The following is a 26,264-nucleotide window of genomic DNA, read 5'->3' as shown; positions in this document are numbered from 1 at the left end:
AAAAAACGCTGTCACTGAATTTGCATGGATTTGTTTTTCTTTAAGGGAGCAGCTCACCCAACAATGACAAATCTGTCATTATTTACCCTCATGACGTTCCAAAGCCTTATGTTGTTGTATTTCCCCGTGGGACACGGAGGGAGAGAGTTTGAAGAATATTCAACAATGACAATTCACAGTAACCAGAGGCTGTCAAGATCCCACGAAGGAAAAGTACAATAAAAGTGTCCCAAATTACACTTTATATCAAGTTAGCAAAAAACTTGCAAAAGCTTTGACTGAGCGACTGTATTATAAGGTATAATAGTTCACCCAAAATAATCATAATTTATTCACCCTCATGTTGTCCAATGATTGTGGCGAGCAGGGCGGCACGAGAGCCGTAAGGGAAAGCTGCGTGTGCAAGAATAAGAGAGGAACGACAACAGGGAAGGGCAAGAGGGGACCAGGCCTTTTTGAGAAATGTCTCAGGGGTTTTGTGTCCACACAAAGTCAATTGGGACAAGGTTGTTTGGTCACCAACATTCTTCAAATTATCTTTCTTTTGTGTTCTTCAGAAGAATGAAAGTCACATGGATTCAAAATGACATGAGGTTAATTAATGATTAAAGATTTTTGGGTGAACTATCCCTTTGATGAATGAAAAACATGGAATTAAACAGAATATAAGTCTTATGGACCACTTGAGTTCTAACTAGTATATGAAACTAGTCCTTTTCATACATTTTAAGGTTTGTTGTTAGATAAAAATATTCTTTAACATGTCTTCCTCATTGTTCCACAGAAACAAGAAAATGATTCTGGTTTGCAACATCATGGGGGTGAGTAAATACAGGGTACAGGGTGAATTATGCCTTTAAGCAAGTTCTGTCATGAAGACACATTGCAAGCTCACAGTTATAATCATTGCCTTAATAATGCATTGGAGGACGGTCTGTTTGGAAAAAAACACATGACTTGTATTGCACAGAGCCGTATATTATTGTCATATGGTGATACATGCACTTCTGTAAAGCTGCTGTTAAACGATATGCATTGTCAGCATGACGTAACCTGACTTAGCAAAGCAAGCGTTTAATCAAACCTAAGGTTTATTTATTCTACAAAAGTATTGTCGGATGATCAAATAATGCATTTGTCAAATGATAAATTTAGTCTCTGTGTATGATAAATGCTGAAAAAAGAATTTGATCGGGAAATAACAAATGGCGCTAAAGCCCACGCCCTAAACCTGGGTTACTGAAGCCAGCCAGAGGAAATTAGTGGCGTAGAAACATTCTATTACACCTGGCTATTATTGAGTCCTGCTTGCTTTCAGGACCACGGATCAATTTGGCCATTTCCGTTGCAACTGTGTGAATGCCGGAGTGACACCTTGAGACGCCATAATGAAAAGCCACATCAATCCAGATGCCGCAGTACGCGGGCCGGCTGATTGGACACGGCCGAGCATCCCGGCGCCCGAACAAAAGCACAAAGACAGCGCAGTTAATTTACCAACAGAATCCCATCTGGTAGTAGAGGTGGAAAGCAGACGAAAGAATGAGAAGGCTTTTTTCTTGTTGACATTCTTAAAACCTTATTTTAAATTTCCTGCACCTTTGCGTCTCTGTTCTTACTTTTGTTTTCTCTCACTTTCACACACATTGAAAAACTTCTGGTCAGGTGCAAATAAACAATGTCTTATATAAAAAAATGAAATTTCGTTAGAACAGTTGTCACACTTTCAGCCCGCTGGCAATGTTTGTGCCGTGAAAAGCATCACAGGGGAATTCTGTAATTGTTTTATCATTATTATAATCCAAAAGGCATCATATAAATGAATGTTAATTGTGCTGATTTTGAGTAAACTTTATATAAATCCTATTCACATCATACATAGGTCTAAATTAGTCTTTGGTTACATCATAGTATCATAGTAATTACTATCATTAAGACAGTAAACTGAAAAAATTCTTAAACAGAAAGTCTAGGTCTGCAATAAGAAAAAATGTATGCAATTATTTGAAAGTTTTTATATGACATTGCGAACAGTTCAAATCATTATGTTTTAATAAAGAATAAATCAACCCCACATGACAATAATGCCCACAGTTAAAGAAACTAAAACCTGACTGTGCCCAAAATCAGCACTTAACTCTTCGACGAACAGGAGGAGCTGGCATGTGGACAGTGGAGAACATCCCACAGAGAACAACGAAGAAAGGTAAAGAATAATAAACTAATAACACATGTATTTCACACAGAGAGATGAAAATGGATGTTACCTTTGTTGAGGGATAAACTAGCTTCCAGGCGTAGTCTTGCAATTCCCTTCAGCTCCATTGAACAAGCTAGCATGATATCAGCAGCGCTAACAACATATTGTCAAGCGAACGCGTGACACATGCAAAGCTGAAAACGCATGCATACACACCCTCATGAGATTGTCTTGCCAGGAGTAACAGTCAGCGCTGAATCAATTATTTACCCAGAACATCAAATATCTCTCTGATAGAAAACAGAAAGCAGCGCCTCCTTGAATTATTGAAGCCGCTTCGCTTAGATGATGTCACAGTTGAAGACAGGACCTCCATAAACCTTGTCGTCTACATTACAATGCCACACACCTCACACTACAGAAAAACTTGGATCCATCCAACCAGCCACCTAGCACGGAAAAGTAGTTTTCTGACGCCCAAAGGCTTCGCATTATCATTAAAAAGCTGTTTTCCACTCCAAGAACCTTCGGCGGTTTAAAGTAAAGCTACGAATACATTATGACCCGAGTTTCAAACTTTAGCTTCCAACTTCCTGTGACAACCGGTTATTTTGTTTTCTGCTCGAGACTCGTTTTTAAATCCGAGTCTCGTTTTCAGTTAAAAAAAAGGTTGAAAACAAAGATAAAAGTGCACCAACCAAATCATCACACTTGATTTGCCCAGCAACAGTTCTATTTAAAGGCAATATTTACACCCAGGCGAATCAGATGTGCGATCATTCGCTATCATTGCTTTCAGCCGAGTGGGGTTGGTGGCCGGTAAGCCGACATGAGGAAGGCCATTTAGGGTCATTGGGAAATTGCAGGCCGAGAGACTGAGCAACTCAAACTAACTACAGCAGTGCTGACATGGGTACAACAGAAGTCAATTACTTGTCCCTCAGCGATAGATTGTCTCCGCTTTTTCGAAGCGCTGATGCCAAGGAGTTCCCCGATTTAACAGATTAGCTGTCTTACGGTAGACATCTTAAATGTAAACGGGATGAAAAGCGTACCAGTTGATGAAAAAATGGGTGGTCACAATTTGAACCAGAGGTGGGCAATCCTGGTGGTGAAGGCACACTGCCCTGCAAAGTTCAGCTCCAACACACATACATCGAAGGTTTCTAATAATCCAGGAGAGCATTAGTTGCTGGATCAGGTGTATTTGATTAGAGTTGGGGCTAAACTTTGCAGGAAAATGAACCTCCGGGACCATGACTGCCCATCAAGTTATATTTTTGTCCCTAAAACTATTTGCTTAAAGTATCAAAACTGTAGCATTTGAACGACTAGGAAGATATTTGGGTTACACTTTACAATAAGGTGCTATAAGTTAACATTAGTTATTTCATTAGCTAACATTGGATAACATTAAAACAACATCACAAAAGATTCAGGTTGATGCATGTACTTTCCATACGCATCTACAGAGAAACAAATCCCATCTGAAAGTCTACACAGATGCAGAGAGGGGGTGAACGTCAACGGCCCCTCATTATTCCTAGAGATTCCTTCTCTTATCGACGCCAGCCAGGCCTTTGCTTCCCCTCCTTGCATTTAAATTGTGTGTCAACCACAAGTGTCAATAAATCACGGTGACGGCCCAGCCGGCGTCATAGGTAAGGTGACAACTTAAATAATATTAGCCTGAGGCTAACAGGAGGAGCTGGCGTGTAGACAGTGGAGAACATCCCACAGAGAACAACGAAGAAAGGTAAAGAATAATAAACTAACAACACATGTATTTCACACGGAGAGATGAAAATGGATGTTACCTTTGTTGAGGGATAAACTAGCTTCGTCAATATACAGTATTTTTGCAGAAATTTCTTCAAGTTTGCAATAAAGGGACTATTTATACAAACTCTTGTGGCTGTAGACTCACGAAAGAAGATATTTTGAGAAATGTCTCAGCAGTTTTGTGTTCATACAGTGGAAGTCAATGGGGGTCAATGTTGTTTGGTTACCAACATTCTTCAAAAAAATGTATTTTGTGTTCTAAAGAAGAAAAAAAGTCATACAGGTTTGGAATGACAAAATACATTAAAATAAGGTTCTATTTATTAACATTAGATAACATTGTATTAACAATGAATGACACGTCTACGGCATTTAAAAACCTAAGGTAAGGCTAATTTCAACAAATGCTATCTATTTATTTAAAATCAAAAGTTGTATCTGTTAACATTGGTTAATGCACAATGCAAAATTAACATCTGTATTTCGATATACACTATTACAGTAAGTATTACCATTATCTGTATATGATCATATTTATTTTTACCCAACGTAACAAGGCTGAAAAATCGCTGTCAAGCAAGTAAGCACAAAGTCAAAGCCCACAAACCATTATAGCTCCAAACAAACCATCTATACACTAACAGTTATTGTGTGTAGTAACTCTACACAATAAAGGTTTCAGTGTTCTGCAAGGTGCCAAGCAGTCTCTCTAGTTGCTTAGAAACCAAGAATTAAAGCTCTCTCTGGCTTTCTTTCTCCTGGCCCACACGCATACACTGCATGCATAAATGCGTCCACTGCGGCATATTTGTGGTCAAAGTTTTCAACTTTGACTCTATGAGATTCAGACAATATTAAAGCTGTTGATGTCAATGCAAATGTGCTTTACATCCACTGCGCATCACAATCTAGTCGTGGCTACGTTTAGTTTTTTCTTCCCATCTAGGGGGGGGAGCGGAAACGTTAATTAGCTTAATATCTGCTCCCCACCCAAAGCAATTTTCCGCCCTGCCTTTCAAGCGCAGCTCATAATTTGAACTTTGGGGGCCACCGTACTCTGTCCTATTGCTCGTAATTAAGCACACTGTGGAAATCCTAATGCGATTAACAGCCCTGTTGCTATGGATACCGGGTAAGATCTATCTGCTTTGCCCTCAATGTGCTTTCTTCAATATTTCATCAATTTAGCTCGCCTCCTCCTCCTCAACACATTCAGCACGGATGCAGATTCGTCCGAGCTTCAGTTTCTTCGCAGCTCAGTGTAGGAAGTGGCGAAGCCACGCCGGCAATGCAAATTACGTTAGCTTCTTTGCGCTAATGAGAGGTGTGGTGATACTTGTTTTTCCGCCCACATTGGGCATAAGCGGCTTCATTAAAATGGGCAAACTAATGGGAACGCACAGAACTGTCCGATGCGGTGCTTGTCATGCAGCAGTACCGTTTCATCAGTTATCGCATCGGCTGTTTGATCTGACGCTCCGTGTGCGTCCCAATGCTTCCTCGTGTGATGTAAGTGTTTGCTACGATAATTAACAATTGTGTCGGAAAACCCCTCTTTTAGCAGATCCCTCACCACATGGGCGCCGCTGAATAAATACGCTTAGCACATTAGCGTTTAAACAGCGTGATTCGCGGGGAGTATTTAGCTACGGAGGAATCTGTGTTTGCTTAATGGGTAAAGTTACGAAACAAGAATTAGCATCTTTCATTCTGTCTCTGCTGTCTTCGACGTCTGAACTTGAAAAACTGTCTTTCCATTTCTAAATTATGCGGTGGTCTTATTTATGACAGATAAGTTAATAAGCTCTCTAGCCGGGAGACGAATTTAACAAAGAAATTTGATCTAACAAAAGTTTTCCTAGAACATTGTTCTGCTTCGGTCTTTTGTTACTATAAGACGTCTCTCCAACCAATATTTTGTGTCCACTTTATTTTTATTTGATATATGTTTAATGTTGTGAAATAATCATTATACGATTAAGTTATACGATTTCAATCACAATTTAGTGAATACTTAGTTCATTCTATGACATCATTGTTTTAGTTTGAGTAGATATAACTCAAACGTATCTCAAACTTCCAAGATTAAAATACATGCATTGATATTTCAAGTCTGTCTTTATCAATCAAAAAGTCATTTCATCAAATCCTCCAGAAAATGGCATCAACTATACAACACCACCAATAGATTTAAAATCTGGGATGTATTCTGGTAAAAGCCGTCTTACTGTAAAACACCCCGTCTATTTGCAAAATTAATATAAAAAATTATATCTTGCCATCCCCTAAAGAAAGGTAATGACTAAAGAGCCTCAGCTTGATAGAAGAATATATTTTATTAAGATATGCTTTTATTAAGAATACCTGCTTAAACTGCATCAAATTAATATTCATTTTAAGGGACAGAATGTAATTGCTACCCCAAAGCACAGGAAAGATCAAGTGTCTTCTTCCAAGAATCTGAAAATGACTGTGAAATGACTTGAAAATATATAAAAAGGTGATGCAGCCAGTTCTCAAAGGTCAATGTCTCTGACAGCCTCCATCTGACTTTTCACGACTCCTTTCATCTGATTCATCAAGGGCTGGAGCATTGCATAAGATCAACACTCGATTATTCACACTACATTGAGTTTCTTACATAACGACAAGTGTTCTCTTTCAGAAAAATCGGATCAATGATGTCCCAGAAATGTCAGTAGCTAACATTTTTTCCAATATCTTTCTTTGTGTATAACAGAACAAAGAAATTAATACAGGTTTGGAACAACTTGAGGGATCGCCTATGGTATTCTTTTTTACAATGTGTGTAGTGAGTTGTGTCTCATAACATCATTAAATTTATGCATTCAACCATATTAGTTTGGGAATTAAGTAATTTACTATTATTCAATAGCATACTGTATATGCGACCCTGGACCACAAAACTCTTAAGTAGCATGGGAACATTTGTAGTAAAAAAACATCGTATGGGTCACCTTTCTTTCATTCCAAAAACCATTTGGATATTAAGTAAAGATCATGTTCCATGAAGATATGGTACATTTCCTACTGTAAATATATAAAAACGTTATTTTTGTGAACGTATGCAGAAAAATCGTGAACAGAACTGGCTGGAAACAAGCCTACAAACTTAACTCGCTGCTGCCCGCTCTTTGGGAATTACCCACTCGAGTTTGGTATCTATGTAAAGCTTAGAATTTCTGCTTTGGGGTTCATCTACTCTACACAACGTCATTACAGTAAGCCTACAGAGAGCATTAAAACAAACCAATGGAAAGCTTATTTATTCAGCTTTCAGATGATGTATGCATTAACCCTTAAGACTTGTTTTGTTGTCCAGGGTCACATATATAAATATACTTGATACAATTTAGTTATGATTTAGTATACAACTCCAATCACAATGAAGTGAACATTTAATGAATTTTAAATGACATCACTGCTTTGTGTTTTAGAAGTCATTTGAGACGACCCGCCTACAGTGAAATCTTATTGGTCCAAGATGCTGTTCCTCTGCTGTGAACAGAGAAATTATTTGTCGCTGGAGACAAAAAAAAACATTGAATCTGGTCCTAATACGTTTTTGCTTGTTTGTGACTAAGTTCGCTAAATTAAGTGGCATTAGGCCTTTTGCGCTACAGTTTGTAATTTGAAGTGCCAAACGCAGGTAAGTTAAAAAAACAGTGCAACAAAAACTGACAGACCACAGCTGTTTTGCAGAAGCTTCTAGTTTAAAATTTCAGAGCTTTTTACAAAAATGCTAATCCTAGGCAAATCATGATTGCGTAATCTAGTTAATTATTAATGCCTCTGCAGCAAGCATAAAAACACATTTTCTCCACAGCTGACACCCAGCGCATCCCGATGAATCCAATAATAACCGACCGTGCAATAATTCAGCTTCCTTTTCTGGGAATGCATTCAACTCAGGCTTTTATCGCAAGGGAAGAGGATAAACCTAACAACCTGCTGTTGTCTCCTGCCAGCATTCCGATAAGAGTCAGTAGGTGTGCATTCAGAATCAGCATTCCCAGTACAGCTCATTCCGACATGACCTTTCATTGCCGTCTGCGACCAGAGAGTGAGAGGGAAAACATCACTTGACGCTTTCTGAAACGACACCAGAAGCAAGGACTCTTTCTCTGTAAGCAGACGCAGAGGACAGTCGGCGAGTCCCTGTAGTCCTAGCCTTGTAAGACTGTTTGCGGGACCGGGCCGTAAATGACATTTGCTGTGGGAGCCGTAGGCGATTCTCGGAAACAATTCAATCGGACTCCGCGCCTGTGACTCAGTGGAGTCTCCGTGGTGGTTACGAACATCGGTACTCAAAGGGAGATGAGTTACCTTCAAATGACTGTGCTACATTATTAAAAGTAACCGTTAATGTGTCAACAGCTAAACAAACTTTAACTTGCCAGGCAAAATACCTACCGTTAAGACTTACTGTTACTGCAATAGGGTTAAATTAAACCTTATAGTCCCCTTGTGGTAATAAACATTTCCCAAAATAACAAATGCAATATTTGCAATACCTGAACCTTGACTTCATTATTGCGGTACACAGGATTGCCAAACAAACCGTGTGCTATTTGCTAGTTGCACAAGATGGCGAAGGTGAGCTTTTGGGACGCCAGAGTCGGCAGAGTAATTTCCGGTCATATAACACCGTGAGTTAAACCAAGGATTATTGGACGGCAAATATTGTTTTTTTTGTTTTTTTAGATAAAAGACAAGTAAAATACAAGAGATATGACGGATAGAGTAGGAAGGTCAATTCAAGCACTGTGTCTCGAAATCAATCATATAATTGATCATTTCTATCGATCATCTATCAAATCTATCATTAACATCAATAAACACGTGACCTATTTTCCTCATTTTTACAACTTAACTGTAAAAAAATAGGGGACAGTATACTGTAATAATATATATTAATATAATGATCTGTATTCATTCTGTACAGCTGTTTCACATGTAATTTATATTTAGTCTTTAAAATCTACTAATAATGTACTGGAAGAAAATGTACAGGGTACTTTGATGCCCATTATATTATAATTCGATTATTCGACTTTAGCCTAACACAAAATAAAATAAAAAATGAAAACCCAAGCTTCTAAGGTAAGATCAATAAAGAAAATGTTAAAGGTGAATTTTACAGTCTTACATATAATCTACGTACTGTATATAATATTAAGGTTAATGTAAAAATGTACAACAATTCAGTACAAAAGTACTGGTATTTGTGCCTTCCTACTTATACGACCTCTAGAATGTCAAGAACGAATAAACAGCATGGATGCTACTGAGAAAAACACCAAAGCCCCAGTCTTATACAGTAAGACTGTCTCTTCAATGCTAACCATGTGGAGGGTCAAAGATGGGGGATGAGGTGCAAATGGCATTTGCTGCGGGAGCCGTAGGCGATCCTTGGAGACGACTCAGCCGCACTCCTCATCTGTGACTCAACGGAGGCCGGAAGATGCGAATCGCATATGGACGGCATTCTCAGCCTTTCTCCTCTAACAACACTGTTTTTCGCAGGCTGAGCTTAAAAAAGGACTCCCACAATGCAACACAAATCCATTTACAGCGTTATTGAAGCCAAGTGAAACCACACAGCCTGACAAATATTAAGATGAGACTTCTAGCTACAAATATGATTATTTTTGCTTTTGTTGATATAATAAAAAGAGATCAAACATTCTGAAGAATTACAAGCAGATGTCGAGGAATTAAACCGGGTAATACAATTTCTGTCCGACACGCCATTGTCATTCAAAATGAATGGTAATAAACTAAGCTGTAGGTGACAAGCGCTGACATGACAGTTTTGAGCATCTTTAAAACTGAATTTTGTTGACATCCTCAAGCGTACATTGTGTCTTTTTTATGTGTCAAGTTTTGATGTGGAGGGGGGCTTGTCATGACATTAAGATATAACCATAGCTTCGTTTGTGGATGTTATCTGTTCAACCATTACATAAAGAGTCAATAATAAAAATGATTTCTGGCAAAAAGATTAAGATCAAGAAATATGGAGATACAAGGTTTCCGCAGGACTAATGAATGAAAATGAAAGTCTTGTGGTGCATCAACAAAAATACGTGGTCACTTGCACCAGCAAGCATAGACTTGGCACAACCACATAATTATCTGAACTCCCATGGTGTGAGGGATGTTCATCTTTATCAATATATAATCTAAGGTTCATTCATAGGTTATAGAGTTGTAAGGCTTTGTCTATTAAGATGTATCTTTTAAACGTCCCCAGCAATTACGAAGGACTAAATTATATTATGTTTGACTGATACGCATGACTGCGCACAACTGCTGAGCGTAGACAGAGCTTCCTGAACTAACAGAATCTAAATTACCGGAAAGCAGAAACCAGAGACCAGTAAGTGCGTTGAGCGATGATTATAAAATTCACAGATATTGATTATAGGCTACAGTGAAAAGTTTATTGGTGGAATCCAATTTTGGTAGATAAAGGCTCGATTGCTTTAATGGTGGCTGTGTTCACATTTGGGACTAAAGAATGAATGTGAACTAGATGATGAATTTAATTGTATTCATTGAGAAGACTTACGTTGAGTTGAAGACTTTCTGTCCATTGTCCGATAACTTTGTAGCCAGGAGTACTGTTGATATTCATTTGGTACTGAAAAAGATCATATCGTCCGGGAGCATCACCATTCCGGTTAAAAGTGACAGACGTGTCAGCACTCCCTGGAAAAAAAAAAAATATATATTTTTTATATCTGACAGTGATTAAGAAGTTGACAATGACAATTTGCAATTAAAGTTTATTTCAGACACTTAAAAGACTAAAAGTAATAAACTAAGGCAGCGACTTTCAGTTATTAAACAAATGTTAAGCTTATTTTATGTAACACATTACTTCAACCTCAAGGTTGTCGTACGAATTAAGAAGAAACATGGAAACACATACAACAACAAAACACAAGGACATAATAAAAAGTTACACACACATTTATATAAACAAATCATTCATATTGTGTGTCGAATTCCGGATGTACGTATTCATTTGTTTGTTATAACTTTTTAGTGTTTATTGCTGTTATTACAGCTTTACATTTGTAACCCAAGCAGTCAAAGCAACATTTGCTCAAACCAACAAATTTGAGTTTAGGGGAGCTGTTTGGCTCAACAATGGTAGACGATGGATTGTTTTGCATCCTATTTGGAATAGTCATTATTTTTGTCATTACACAATTCCCTATAAACATCTGTAGAAATGATAAGCGTGTCAGATGATCTGTGCAGCCAAAAAATGTAACCAAGCAAAGACAAAAAATTACTAATATTGTTTGTAGCCATTGGTATTGATTTTAATTGAAGGAGTACTTAGAAAAATAATAATAACTAGTTAGTCTCGACAAACAGGATAACAATTACAGGGCCCGATACATAGTCCTATGAGATTGTTCGAGATCTTCAACTGCTGTTTTTGGCACTTAGGATCTTAAATCTGCCAAAATACAATCAACAGTTTGGCTTTAACCACAAATGAAACCTTCACTGCATTTCACCACCTCTATCCTGTGCATCTGCCTCATGCTGTGGGCTGCTGACAGACTCCCGTCACACTTATTACGTTGAAGGGCATAAGATATGGTGCTATATTGCACTAAAAATGGTTCCCTATGTTTACGAGAAAATAACTGTAGCACCACTTTTTTTAGAGTGTGGTTAGCGTTCAAGTAGTCCGGTTGGTATAAATGGTGATTCTGCTTTGAGAAGGTGGTCTGGGGTAGAGTTCATGTTAAGTTAGGCTTAAGAATGATAGAAAAGCAATCCAGTATCACAATTTGCATCTTGAAATGCTCCCTGTCGCAATTATTGGCGTATAATTCATTTTCTCTGGGTAACTTACCATTGCTAGACCCTAAGCACGCAAGCTCTCCAATGCATCAGCAGCAAACAAACGCAAACCCACTTATTTTTACTTTTCAGATAGAGAGGAAATATTTTTTCAGTATTTTTATGCAGCTTCTTTAAACAGATTTTGAAAGCTACACAGGGCCAGACCTCAAAAGAGTTGCACCCATGTGCTGTTGGTGAAAATGTGAGGTCCACCGAGAATCATTTTGCATTTCCATTGTCACTCCCTGAATCGAAAGTAAATATAAATATGTAACAATATAACAATACAATGTCTCTTGGAAATTAATCCGAATGATTCTTCGTTAACACAAGAAACTGTGCTTGTTTTTAGACGATATTTAAATAATAATACCAGGATAGTCCCATTGAGATGTAAATCTCTTCTTGCAGTGAGTTCTGCCATAGCTGAGATGTTCAAGGGATAGTTCACTCAAAAATTAAAAGGTAATTTTTCATTCATTTACTAACCCTCAGTTTGCTTCAAACCTACATAAATGTATTTGTTCTGTTAAACACAAAGAAAGATATTTGTAAGACTGTTAGCAATTTTCAGTTCTATGACATCATCCACTACCATGTAGGAATTTCTTTTTTATATTTTTTTGTTCTGTTCAACACAAAGTGATATATTTTCAAGAATTTAGGAACGCAAACAGTTCGGGGGCACCTTTAACTACCATTTAATTCTTCCTACTTTTCAGTCCCTGATTCACAGAATTGAAAACATATTTCTCTGTGTTCATCAGAACCAAGTAATTTATACAGGCATGAAATGATGAGGGTGAGCAAATGATGACAGAATAACTAATAATGAATTAATAAGTGAAGCTGTACACATTTCGTGCTAAACTGTACAGTATTGCAGAATCTCTAGCATGTGTGACATTTATACCATTTCGTGACATATGGAGTATCATCACACTGGCCCAGTTATACGTGAGGTGCCTGAAGATTCCCATTCAGCTTAATCAAACCCAAATACAGGACAGTTCATCTCTCCGCCATCTAGATCAATACCCTGAAGAAGTAACTGTGCAAGCCTATTTTATTCGGTGACTTTGGCATCACCTGCTGCCTTTTCAAGTTTGTTTTTTGAAATTTTTGGAGCGAGGCATCATTGGAAGAAGGAATAAAAGGATACATACGGTGTGCTCTTTTTTGCTAATAGACCGTCGGGAGAATGCAGACACTGAAAACTAAAAGAAAGTGCAGCGATTTGAACAAGACTGTATGGTAGTGACACTTAAATAGCGGGCGACGGGCTGGAAACCTACCGAACGCCCCGATTAACAGGCCTGCACTTAACATTGAATTAACATGAGCATTCGCCACGGGTCTTCAGCAGTTACACATTAATGTGTTGTTGCATTATGTGGAGAGCTTTAAGAGGCAGCGGTTATGTTGATTTTAGAATTGGGGGAGCTTCTCAGGGGTCCACTTTATATATTCAGGTATATACAGGTAATAATTATCAACTCAAAGGCGACAAATCTTTCAGAAATACACAGTAATCACGCCGTAAATATTATACTTTGAAACGACCTTCTTCAGCATATAATTTATTGGCATGCATGAAGCCTTTGAATTATTTTTCATGCTTTCGCCAGAGGATTTTTTTTAAACCTTTGAAAAATGGCAAAAACCGTCAGTTGCCCGACTTCAAGCTGCGTGTTCTCTTTTTGCAAAATCTCATCTTTCTATATCTACGGAACGAGTGCTTTCATCACAAGAGTTTACATGCATAAATAACCAGCGCATAAAAACAGGACTGCAGACGTTTATCAAAAAAAGCAGGTAATGCGGTGAGTTTTGATACTTCCAGACATACTGAATCTAAATAGTTTTATTTTCTTTCATGTCAGCCAGCTTTAAAAATATGATAAACCTTATTTCATCTTCATTTTGTTTAATCAAATAATCAGGATAATTCAGAAAGTGTGGCATATGGCACGTAAGGTTATGATATGTGACCTCATATACACCCCTGAACAAAATCTTAAGACCGGGGGAAACATTACAAGTATTCGCTTTACTCGCTGGTGGATTGTAACCAGGTTGAAAGTACTGCTCCATGTGGTGAAGATGGCTTCATGAATGGCATCCACGTTCTGGAACTGACGTCCGTTTTTGTAAACATCCCTTACCATCCATCTCCAATCGTCTCAATGGGATTTAGATATGGGGGACATGAGGAATGGTCCAAGAGAGTGACGTTATTCTCCTGGCACAAGTCCTTTTTCAGGCGGGCGTTGTGTACTATTGAAAGTCCGTCAAGAGGGATAGCCGCTGCAACATGTCCACATAGCCAGCCGCCGTTTGACAGCACTGTATAACCTGAAGCTTCATTTTCCCATCGAAGGAAAAGCACACCAGATCATGATGGAGCCTCCAACACTGTGCCGCGAAGGAAACATCTCCAGTGGGATCTCCTTGTCATGCCAGTAACGTTGGAAGCCATCAGGACCATTCAGGTTAAATATTTTCTCTTCAGAGAATAGCAATTTTTTACACCTTTCAATCTCTCATGTTTGGTGCTCCCTTGCAAAGTCCAAACGGGCAAGTTGGTGGCATGAAGGACACGTGGCTTTTCAAGATGTTTTTGGTTCTTGAAGCCCTTCTCTCGCCCTGTGTCTTCATGGACAGCCCATAGGATCCTCCTGCTCAGTGCAGGTGACATTTTTCTGGTCTACCACTTGACTTTTTTTGTCCCATAACTCTCAGAATCTTTTAAGAAATTTGCAATTACTGTCTTTCTGCGTCCAACCTTGGAAGCGATGGCACATTGCGAGAGCCCTTGCTTGTGCAGCTCAACAATCTTGCCACGTTCAAAGACAGAAAACCTTTTTACTTTCGCCATCAGGCGATCATTACAGTGTGACTGCCTGAAGAACAATGACATGAAAGCCATTTTTTTTTGCAGATTTTTACTTTTTAAGGCTATGGTTTTAAACTTTTGATGAACAGCCTGTTTGAGTTTAAATGACGTTTTAAATTAATTGGAGACTTCGTGCAGTAAATACGTGATATTTAATGTATGGCTACATATGTTTAGTTTTTTAATGGTGCTGTAAACAATAGTTAACTTGGTGTTTTTTAAATTTATTTAAAGCTGCAATCTATGATTTTTGTTAAAAAAATTAAAATGATCAGTTATTCAGCAAATAATACATTAAAAATAGTGTGCAAAACTCTCTTCTTATCTGACACCATTTCAGAACGGTAAGCTTATAATAAAAAATTATGATTTGAGCGCTTGATACATTTTCACATGAAACGTCAGTTGAAGACATTAAATGGAAAAATAACCATGTAGCAAATAATCAGCATTTTATGTTTTGATCAGAGATGGCGAGATAGAGGCAAAAGTTACAGACTGCAGCTTAAATTGTCGCTAACTGAAACTGAATTTTTGTGACGTAAATTCAGTCTATTCATGTGATATTCTATTAAAATCTATCTAATTAGGTGTTCATTAATGTCTGTTATATCTAATGTTGTATTATCGATACGTGGTGTTTCTTCTAAGTGTCCATATCCAACTAAAGATCGATAACCAAGCTGTCTGGTCTGAATCACATGCTTATACATGGTTAACTCCATCCCATCTTCATCTGTTTTTATAAGTCTATTTAGTACATTCTGATCCTCATTTGCATATTCAATGGCTGTTACTGTTTTGTTAAGCATTGGATTTAGCAACAAACGCCTCTTTGGAGTTTTCATTTTGTATATTTGTAAACATGCCTGAGGGGTGTTTTTCTTACGTCATAAATGAAATACTTTATATTGTCGTGCCTCAGTAGAGTAAACAACATTAGAAATGCTACTGACCGATACGAAAGCAATTTATTTGTGTTTCAATCTAACAGAATATTTGGATTTGGATGAACTGTAAATGAACACATTTGAGAAAAGTTCTTTCTCAGTTCAAACGTGAGCTTCTTTGATGTCTTTTCACACGCCGGCATATTAAAGGTTTTTCCAGACTGCTCACCTCGAAAGCGCACAACACTTAAATAAATTAAATAAAGCAATGCTATTCCAAGATGTTTTATATTTTTTTCATGTCTTCAAGTCATTAAATGAAATATGTGCATCCAACGCAGTCTGAATATGACATGTAAAATAAGGAATTTTCCATTTATATTATAATCGAAGCTCATCACGGTATACAAAAGAAGTGAAAAACACCAATGTTAAGCTCTAAGGTTCACGTGTTTTGTTTATTCGTTTATTGCAAATGCAATAAAGTCTAATGATGCCAAAAAATTATTTTACGAGCCCCACCATCCAAACCTTTACATTGCAAGTTTGTTTACTTTTGAGACTGTGAATAAACTATGCCACTAAATCTATATTTATAATTTCATGTTATGTATAATATACATACAAATACATACATACAACACACATACTGTATATACAGTATTCGATTGTAGACACAGATAACTACACTAACAAGCTGTCCTTTTTTAACCTCTCCTCTCGTATTCCGTTTGGTTATTAAAAGTTGTTTTCTTTTAAGACTCTGATAGGTGTATCTTTTACCAGGTGTTATAAGTTAGATCACATATTTACCACAAATAGTATTTGCTCATCATCATCTAGACATCAAAGGTATGGCTGGCCTTTGATCTAACACTTCACTGGTGCAGGACCACAAAAACGTTTCACTTCATTAGGCTGCATTAATACGATATTTCCTTTCTTCTTGGAGGTTTCCTCTTTCAAAGGTCTAACACAAAGGCAGCCTTTGGATGTGAAAGTATCCTGAAGTTAGAGAAAGGTGTACCGCAGCAATACATTAGGAGGCGTAGATAAAGCGAGAGGAGAGACCGGGGCTAGTTGTCACACTGGTTTACAGCAATGAGTGTTTTGCTGTTTTGTTTATTAAAGGGATAGTTCCGCTAAAAATTACAATTGTTTTATAATTCACGCACTGTTGTGTCATTTCAAACCAGTTTGACTTTCTTCTGCGGAACACAAAAGAAAATATTTTGAAGAATGTCTGTAACCAAACAATATTAGCCTCCATTGACTTCCACTATGAATTTTTAGGCAGACACCGAATAGACAGGTGCCAAAGATAGATCATATTTAAATCAGATTTAATCCAATGACAATATTCATTTCCCTCCTACGAGCAGCTGCGGCTTAATAAACAAATGACGTGCTGGATCTTACAGCGGGGTTAGGGTGGACCTCATATAGCTCAGAGCTGTGGCTGCTTGGAAATCTATTGTTATTACTCATACTTATTATATTTTCCTCCCACAACATTGGTACGCAACCCGTCTTGCGTAACAGATGTGAATGATACCTCACTTCATGTTGTTCATTGAGGAGAGCTGTTCGGTTTTCTATGTACAATTTCAATTTCTCCTAGCAAAACATTCAAATGAGTAAATATGAGCAAACATTTACAGCATTCTTAAAGGACTCATAGAGCTATAGCCATAACATTACAGCAAATACTGGAAAAGTTTAAACTGGTTAAGAGAAAATTTGTTTCATTTATAAGTTTATGTGAAAATCAAAAGTGTGCAGGAATGTTGGAGTACAAGAATAATATTTTATGGCTCTTTCACAGTTCAAGTGACTTTATTGTGTTATCTTTTATATTTTATATCGATATCAACTTCAAATACTAGATACCGGAATGTTTAGGAAAATAAAAAATACATAAATGGGACGATATAGAGCTATTAAATATTGTGAATGGAATAGTTCAGCTCACATGGTCTTTCATGAGAAATGTTATATTTTATATAAATACCTACAGCTTTTTACCATTAAGAGCAAACCGGAAGACAAATTGACTCACTTGTGAGACACAAGACTACTGGGGATTCTTTCTGATAAAGAAATGTGATGGTAGTTGCAACTACCATTCATTTTTTTCCATAAAAAGTTTAAATCTATTTTTATGGTCAGAACTGTGAAAGTCTAACTTTAGGGCACATCTGAAAATTACATCACATCTAGATATGCATGGATATATCGGCCAATTATCGGTATCGGTCGAAAAAAGCAGTTTTTCAAGCTATCGGCTGTTAAAACAGCTGATGATTAGGGCCGATGTATCAAAAGACGACAGGAAGATGCAATGACTTTGTGTTCAGTACATAGAAATTGTTAAGAAACATCACAAGTTTGATGTTTAATATTAATAGCCATTATACAAATTAATAATATTCAGAATGTTACGAAAAAGTCATTATTTTTTCTTTATAATCGGCATCAGCAGATATACCGCTGAAAATTGTTAATCGTATCGGTGGAGAAATGTTGTATCGGTGCATCTCTGTTTATAGATTTTGCTTTAGTGCGTCAGCCAGAAGTATCAATAGATTTCCAAATATTCTTTGCCATTAACTTCAATAATCAAAGCACGCCTCTCCTCAAGTCATATTCGTAAAATACAAATCACAAGCGTAGCACGAATTGAAGATTATAATTTACGGCCTATAGAAAGTTAGGGGTAATAGGAAAACTCTCAACCTTAATGAGAAACGGTGAGGCAAATGTGTTTTACTGGACCCCAAGCTTCTATGTCTGTAGGCTTTAGTTGACTCACCGTTAAAGCTGACAGAGCGGATGTACTTGAGGAGCTTCTTACCACCAGTCATCTCAGGACACACCCCTGACTGGTTAGGACACAGATCCTTCTGCATGTTGTGCAGGGCGTGGGCTATAGCATACACGGCATCAATAACAAACTGCACCTTCCCCTCTTGCTCGTATTTCGAGTCTGTTCCTATTCGCTCTTGCCCTGGAGGAAACATTGAATAAAAACATATAGGTTTTAGACGACCCAGGCAAAGTATTTCAAGGGTGAGAGGACTCTCAACGCTATGCAGATTTCATAGACAAATACAGTGAGATTTTCTGCATCTATGGTTTGAAATGATAAAATATGTCCTAGTCGAGAGACAGCTCAATGAATATTGAGTTTCCAACACTTAGCGTAAACACATACTGATATTCAAATATAACTGTATAATAATATATACAAGTGAAGCTGACCAAAATCAAGAATGTGGTAAAATCCGAACTATCTGTTTTATTAATTGATATGAAAAGTTTTCAAGCATTTTACAGTAACAGAATATAGTTGCTCTATCATAGTTTAAGAGACTTTGCGGTTTCATGTTTTTGAGTATCAACTTAAAGCGACAATAATTACCCACAAAATATTTAGAAGAAATAAAAATACACACAAATTGTTAACAAAATAGTATTGAGTTGTAATGTGTACAGTATATCAAAGCTCATATCATTATGGTTTTGATCAAATGTATGAAAAATGTTTTAGTTTAAATGGATAACTTGGTGAGCAAGCGAACAGTTCTCATGAGAAAAATCTAAGCAATTTGCTCTTTATCGTACTGCTGTCTGGGAGAACATTTGAGATGGAGATATCTTTCTTCCGCAAAATTTCAAATCTTTTAAGGAATTTCACCCTTGAATGCATTTGACATTAATCTAAAACACTAATCCACAAAAGTATAAATGTCTTTAAGACCTTCTCACGAGTCGAGCACGTAACTGTACTTTACAATATCTTAATAATGATGGGGAGGATAAACTGAGAGGATAGCTGTGACAGTTCTATTAAGACCCAATACCCCCTGATCCATGCGTGGAAATTCTCACAGGACATGAATGATGTTCACACAATAATCTTGGCAATTTCTCTTCTATAAGCTCTGCTGTCTTCCTGATCTGACACGTTCCCTCGGAAGTCCAACCAGGTTCCTTGGGGAAGCTCCTATATCTTACCACAAAAAAACTTTTTATTAGACATACTACAGGCGTCTTAAATTATGTTTTTTTTAAGGGGAAGCAATAAGGGCACCTAATGATGCCTGACACTAGTTTGGACAAATATCAGCCCGTCCGGAAGTACTATTAAACCTTTTCAGTGAGCTAATACGTCTTGTGGGATTTCCTTCGCATTATTGAGTGGATCCCATTCTTTGGATGATATTTACTTGCAAGATGATTGATGGATGTATTTAAGAAGGAAAACTCTCCTTATCCTTAAACGAGAAAGCCCAAGCTTAAAGGACGCGGCCATCTTGATGACATGTTTAGATGGATAAATGGTATGACTGTGACTTAAATTGATCTTTTTATTGCCGCAAAATATGTAGAAAACAACTCGAGAACTCAAAATGCAATGGTACTGCAATAATAATATTGTGTAAAGAAATCTCTTCAACATTAATCAATACTATATTTTATTAAAAGTGAGAGCGTATCCCGACAGCATCAGATTAAAGGTTATGACATTCTTCCTGTCAGGGTCAGCTGAAGACCTTGAGGGTTTCAGATCAATAGACATCAATGACCCTGTGCAGTGACAAAGCTTCATTCTGCCAAAGGTAGGGACACACTGAAGGTCAATATAACCATTAGAAAATAACAGGCTGCAGACCTTTTAAACAATACTTTACAATTATGCCTTGTTGTCAGGACTCTAAACCAATCTCACACTTTCAACTGTTTTTCATGAATTTCTGCTTTTTTTGGCAAGCAACCACACAGTAAGCGTTAATTAATAATTAATCATATGCAATAAACTGCATTGAAATGCTTCTTTCTGCGTAGGTCTAGTTTAGAGAAATACTGAAACAATCTGTCAAATTTTTGTTGACTTTACACATGTCATTGTATGAGGTGTCTATTACAGAAATAAATGAGCTTTTACATTTTAACCGGTTTTAGGGAAATCACAAAGTTTGGCCGATTGGGTAGCAGAATTTCAGTGATTTTAGTCGCTTTTGTTCTTTTTCCAGTTCTTTAATTGCCGGATTCAAGTTTGATTCCACCTCCTTCTCCCACAAGACACATTAGGGCTTTCAAACAAACCCAAAAGATGCATTTCAATCTGTTTGACTGTCATTTATCTTGGTAAGAACAAGCTTCAATGCAGTTGAAAAATTCAAGCCAGATGTTTAGGTTAATTGGAGAGCCCGTTTCTACCTAGCGTGGGCTTCATCTAATCTGCATCAGCCATATGCTATTAGATCTGAGATTCAATCTTGTTTTTAAGGTAAAAACAGGCCACGTTTTAATGCTGAGAAACTGTGACTATCTTAAAAGACAGGTCTGTGAAATCAAAACCCTGAAAAAGATTTATTGCATCATTTGGCTGCCTTTATGCACTATGCCTTTATATTTATTTTATGTATTTATTGGTGTCATTTAAAAAATAAATGGTTGGTGTCTTTAATGGTTGGAGCCCAACACTCTGGTTGCAATATTACAATTTAAGAAAGACTGGTGTGTGAGTCCCAGGTCCCCAAACATATTCCTGGAGGGCCGGTCTCCTGCAGAGTTTAGCTCCAACCTACCTCAACACACCTGACCGCAAGTTTCTTCTTTGCCTAGAAAGATCTTGATTAGCTACTTCAGGTGTGTTTAATCATGGTTGGAGCTAAACTTTGCAGGACACCGGCCCTCCAGCACTGAACCCGGGGACCCCTTCTATAGAGTAAATATACATGTACATTCTAAAAATGCTGGGTACTTCAACCTACGGTAGAGTAAATTTGAGATAAAACCCAACTGCTGGGTTAAATTAACCTACAATATGTCCATATTTGAGCCAACCAAAGGTTGAAAACAACCCTGCATTTGTTGGAGTGTACAAAGTCACTTAGTCTGCATTTTGACGCACGCACCGTGTTCCCTTTTGTTGACACAATTTTGGTCATTTTTATCCATGTATAACTTTCTGTTCAGCCCATTTACATTCATGGCTTAATAGACAATTGAGATCTGTTCTCACTGAGGCACCAGCCCGAGACAACTTTACCCATAATCCTTCATTTTAAAACACAGTCCTCACCGTGGCTCTGAGACTAGAACGGAAATCTCTTCCTGTCACTAAAGAATACCAAAAAGGACCACGGTATCATGACTTGACTGTTATGGTAGTTACCTCTATAAAAATGGGGGATTTGGAGGGGTATGGCAACCTTAATGAAGTCTGGAGGCCCCTGGCAGTCAGAAAACAAATCTTAAAACTGTCAGTGGTCACAAAAGTTTAGTCAGAATGTGTATTTTACCAGTTACATGACAGATGGTACCAAACATAAGTCATGATAACCCATGGAGAATATTCACAAAATTGTCATTTTCTTTGTTTCTTAGTTTATAGGCTTGTACTGAAAATGTCTACAGGTGTAGGTGGTACTTGGATGTTCTGGTGGTTCTTGATATGAAACATTTGAGAACCACGGGTCAAACACAATCAAAAGCTTCCATCCATTTACGTTCACAGCGCAGGCGAATACATGAATGAATGGATGTCGGGTCGGTTGCTTGTCTCCGGTACACGAGGAGATGCCTGTCACTCTCATTATTATCAAGCTATAATTCTGTAAACCCTGACACTGAAATGGAACATGTGCTGTACAGATAAACACAGCATGTAATTATAGTGAATAGATGTCTGTGGGCTGATCGGCGCTCGCTGAAACAGGTCAAAAAAAGGAAAGGAACGAATCGGCCTGTCCCTGTTTTCTCAGAACACAACATCCCACACGGGAACGGTTTGTTTGCTGTGGATACAACACTCTACGCAAAGAACGCTGTCTTGAAACACAGCTGCTATGAAAAATATAATTCAGGTGATGTGATTATGTAAAATCGACATTTTATTGTCCTAAATAAACAGTTTACCGAAAAACATCATTGCTTTCATTATTTATCTCACCCTTGTGACGTTCTGAAACTGTAATGTATGCTGTTTACGACAGAATTTCCATTATTTAGAAGTAAAATGGCTTGCAATTGTTATTTCAGATTGACCTTTTTTGTATATACCATAGCTCATCTTTACATAACCAATGAAAAAAAAGAAGTATACTGTAGCTACCCTTGAGCTACAACATTGTGGGATATAAGCCACATAAACACAACATCAATTATCAGTGAGGTGACGTAAAAGCCTGTAGGAGTAGCTTGCTAAAATGTTTAGATGAAACAGCACAGACTTCTCCCATCTAGCACTTGGGTACTTATCTGTCGTCTGCAGTAAGTTAACGCGCAACTTCACATTCAACAGATGAAGTCATTTGAAAACTGTATTTTTGTGATATAACCGTTAGAGATGCAGTGATATATTGGGCAATAATCGGTGGTTGAAAAAAGCAAGTTTTCACTCTATAGGCCCATGCTCATGAAAAAGGCAGATATAGGAAGATGCAATGAATTTGTGTTCTGTATATAGAGAATGTAAAGAAACAGCGGCAGTTTGAGTTTCAATAATAATAGTCATTTTATGAATAAATACATTCAGAAAGTTAAGAAATATTAATAAAAACTATTAAAATATTAATGAAGACTTCACAGCTCAAAGGGGAACTAAACTCTTGACTCCTAAAAGCTCTCAACTCCTAAAAGCGGCTTTAAAAGAGGAAAAAGAAAACAATTGCAACAGAAAAACAAACAGAAATATATGACGGACCCTAAAAATATGAATTAAAGACGACCTGGCCCAGACACAGTGATATTGTTGGGTCATTTGTTTGGTCAGGTGTGTTTAAGCTTGTTTTTTGATGCTCAAAAATTTTACTTTAAGAATTTTCTTTGTTTTGACAGAAAACCACCAAATGAACAGATTAGCCATTAAATACTGCCTCATTACATTTCATTAATTAAAGACCCGTGGAATGCGCAGAGAGCATAATGACCTGTACACATCAGAGAAACCAACAAAAAAGGATTACAAATTCACAGTGACTTTCCAATCCAGCCCCCTGTAATTGTCTCCTCTCCATTATGGCCGTGATCCTGGACAACAGCCAACTACCGCTCTCTCTCTCTTTTTCTCTCTCTCTTTGCTCTCTCTCTCACCGTCTTTGTCATCCATCAGACCCGACTCGCCTTTGGCCCCAGCGTGCACTGTTATTTCGGGGACGGCAGCATGTGCTTTCACTCTCATCACATGGCCGGGCCCTTGATGTCTGTAAATTGGCCCTCACACAGTTGCCGGGTCCAAGCGATATAGACTGATCAGCACATCCGAGACAACGCTGACGTTGCCATCTGCCACTGACAGAAATGTTGCCACCTACGTTTCTTGAATATCTCACCTCCTTGTCCAGTAGCCCTCGTAGCAGACAGGCTACTCTGTAAATACGATTCCAAAATGTGAGACGTAAAAAACTAAATGTGTAAAAGACATTGATGGTGATGGTAGTATTGCGTAGGCGGACCTTTGGCCATTGGGCGAAAAGTCTCAAGTTCATAAGTAACTTTAGCCAGAAACTGCCGACTCACACAGAAGTGACCAGTCACTGTCGTGAATCGCCAGGAAGGAGAACCCAGAAGCAGGCGGAGGGTACAAAACTCAAATCTGTATTCACAAAATAAAGACCCACGATGGTGCAAAATGACAACAGAACAATCCAAACTTCAAAACAAAGACTTCCCACGAGGGGGCAAAAAGAAGAGAGACCAGGATAAACAAAACTATACACTTTACAAGAACTTGACAAGACTAGGAAAACAGGAACCAGGACATGAGGTAAGTATATAACATAGCAAAACAAACAGTACAGGACAGCAAACACAAGGGCATTAAATATGGGAATTAATAAGGGATAATTATAATAGGCAGGTGGAGGGGATAATTACAGGCAGGAAGCTAGTCGAGGAAATGAGGGGGCGGGGTCAAGATGCGACAGGAGAAGACATGGCACATCACAACAAACAATAGCCATCTGCTTCCACACAAAATACGTGGGACTGTCATGATCCTGCTTCAAGGCTAAAAAGCATGAAAAGGCGAGGCATCATGACAGCTGTTTGTATTTTAATGTTGAAATACTTGAGACCTAAATGACAAACCGGCATAGAAAAACCTCAAATCCATCTTATGCTACAACAAACCAAATCCAATGACGCAAACATCTTAAACTTTTGTTGACTGGTATACCCAACATTATTTATTTATGTATACAACAGTAACATTTGATGGATTTGAAAAGTGGTTTCCCGATGGCATGTTTGTTCAATATTTGCTTCTATTGTCCCACGAGCTTTAATTAAACAATTAAAATATGAGGTGTATGGGACGAAAAACGGTTATTTGGCCAAAAAAGCATCTCGTGGAAATGTATGTTTAACATATAAAAAACGCCTCGAAAAACAACATGTGTTTAATTTTTGCCACTACGAAAAATGAACAATTGCTTTAGTTTACACCTCATATACAACTTCACAACATGCATACCGTTCTTTGATCCATCATAAAAAGTAAATAAAAAATATATAAAATGCCATATGTATAAAACATCCATTTTCCAATGCTGGACATTCCTTTTGGCCACTACTTTAGTATGTGAAAATAGACGTTTTAGTTATTATATTAACTCTTTCCTTGACAGAGTTTTATAAAGTTACCAGCCAACCCCAGCATTTTTATCAAAACTTTGACCGTTGATTTCGATCAATTTGATTGCCAGAATATTTTCTATCAAAATGCTGAGGTAATAGCATTTTGTCAAAGATTAAAACATAGGATAGAATTTGCTGCATTTGGACCCATACATGCAGTACACCTTAAGAAGATGGGTAAGAGCACCACCTTCCATTTTACAGCAAAAACATTGGTTTACGTAAATTTATGTTAATGGCAGGGAAGTGTTGTCCCATACATGACTGACAATTCTGTCATTAAAGTGGAACGAATTGCAAAAGAAAGCCGTCTAAGCAAAAATTCCACTCAAATACAATTTACACAAAGTCAGACAGTTACGACATTTCATTTTTAGTGAGATGCCTCCTTACAATACAGCTGTCTATGTCAGTTGACAGCAAGGCATCTCGCATGTTTTTAAAGCAGAGCTCTTTCGTGTATGCTAGCCGTCTAGGTCATTGGCCGATTAACCAAGTTTTTATAGTTTTTAGTTTCTTTAGATATCTGTAGACGGTCCTAATGCAATCTGAAGGCTCATATCTTACAACAAAGAACAAAGATGGGTAACAATGTCTTTTTCATGCTTTTCATTTAGTGTAAATCTAGTCAATACCATTGATTCTCATGTAAATTACGCTTCCTCCTCCAGGTTATTTACCCCTCGAGTTGATATCGACCTCACAACAGGTTACAGGACAAAAGACAATTTAAAACTAAATAGCAGTCTACAAATGGCACTGCTTCAGTAAATAAGTATATAATTGGTTAAATGAAATGTTCTGGATTACCGTCTGAAGAACATCCTAAAAGCTGAAAAGAAAAGCTTTCATGCATGTTTCTTTTGTCCAGTTATGAACATTCCCAAAATTCAGTTGACAATCTTGATGCCTAGTCTATCTTGTACCTCTGGGTGTATTGGAAAGCAGTGAGGCT

General features: G+C 37.6%; 1 protein-coding gene across 1 annotated transcript in view; it reads right to left on the bottom strand.

Annotated features, from left to right (window-relative positions):
* Positions 1-26,264, bottom strand: part of grm7 (glutamate metabotropic receptor 7) — a 190,995-nt gene that overhangs the window by 60,036 nt on the left and 104,695 nt on the right. The window contains exons 6-7 of the mRNA XM_079471210.1: positions 18,474-18,668; positions 10,578-10,717 (exon numbers count right to left, since the gene is read on the bottom strand). Coding sequence (XP_079327336.1) covers positions 10,578-10,717; positions 18,474-18,668 — 335 coding nt within the window. The remainder of the gene's footprint in view (positions 1-10,577; positions 10,718-18,473; positions 18,669-26,264) is intronic.

The sequence above is a fragment of the Barbatula barbatula genome (genome assembly GCF_947034865.1).
Source record: "Barbatula barbatula genome assembly, chromosome: 13".
NCBI lineage: Eukaryota > Metazoa > Chordata > Actinopteri > Cypriniformes > Nemacheilidae > Barbatula > Barbatula barbatula.
Note: the sequence above shows the minus strand (reverse complement) of the source record. Positions and strands in the feature narration are given on the sequence as shown.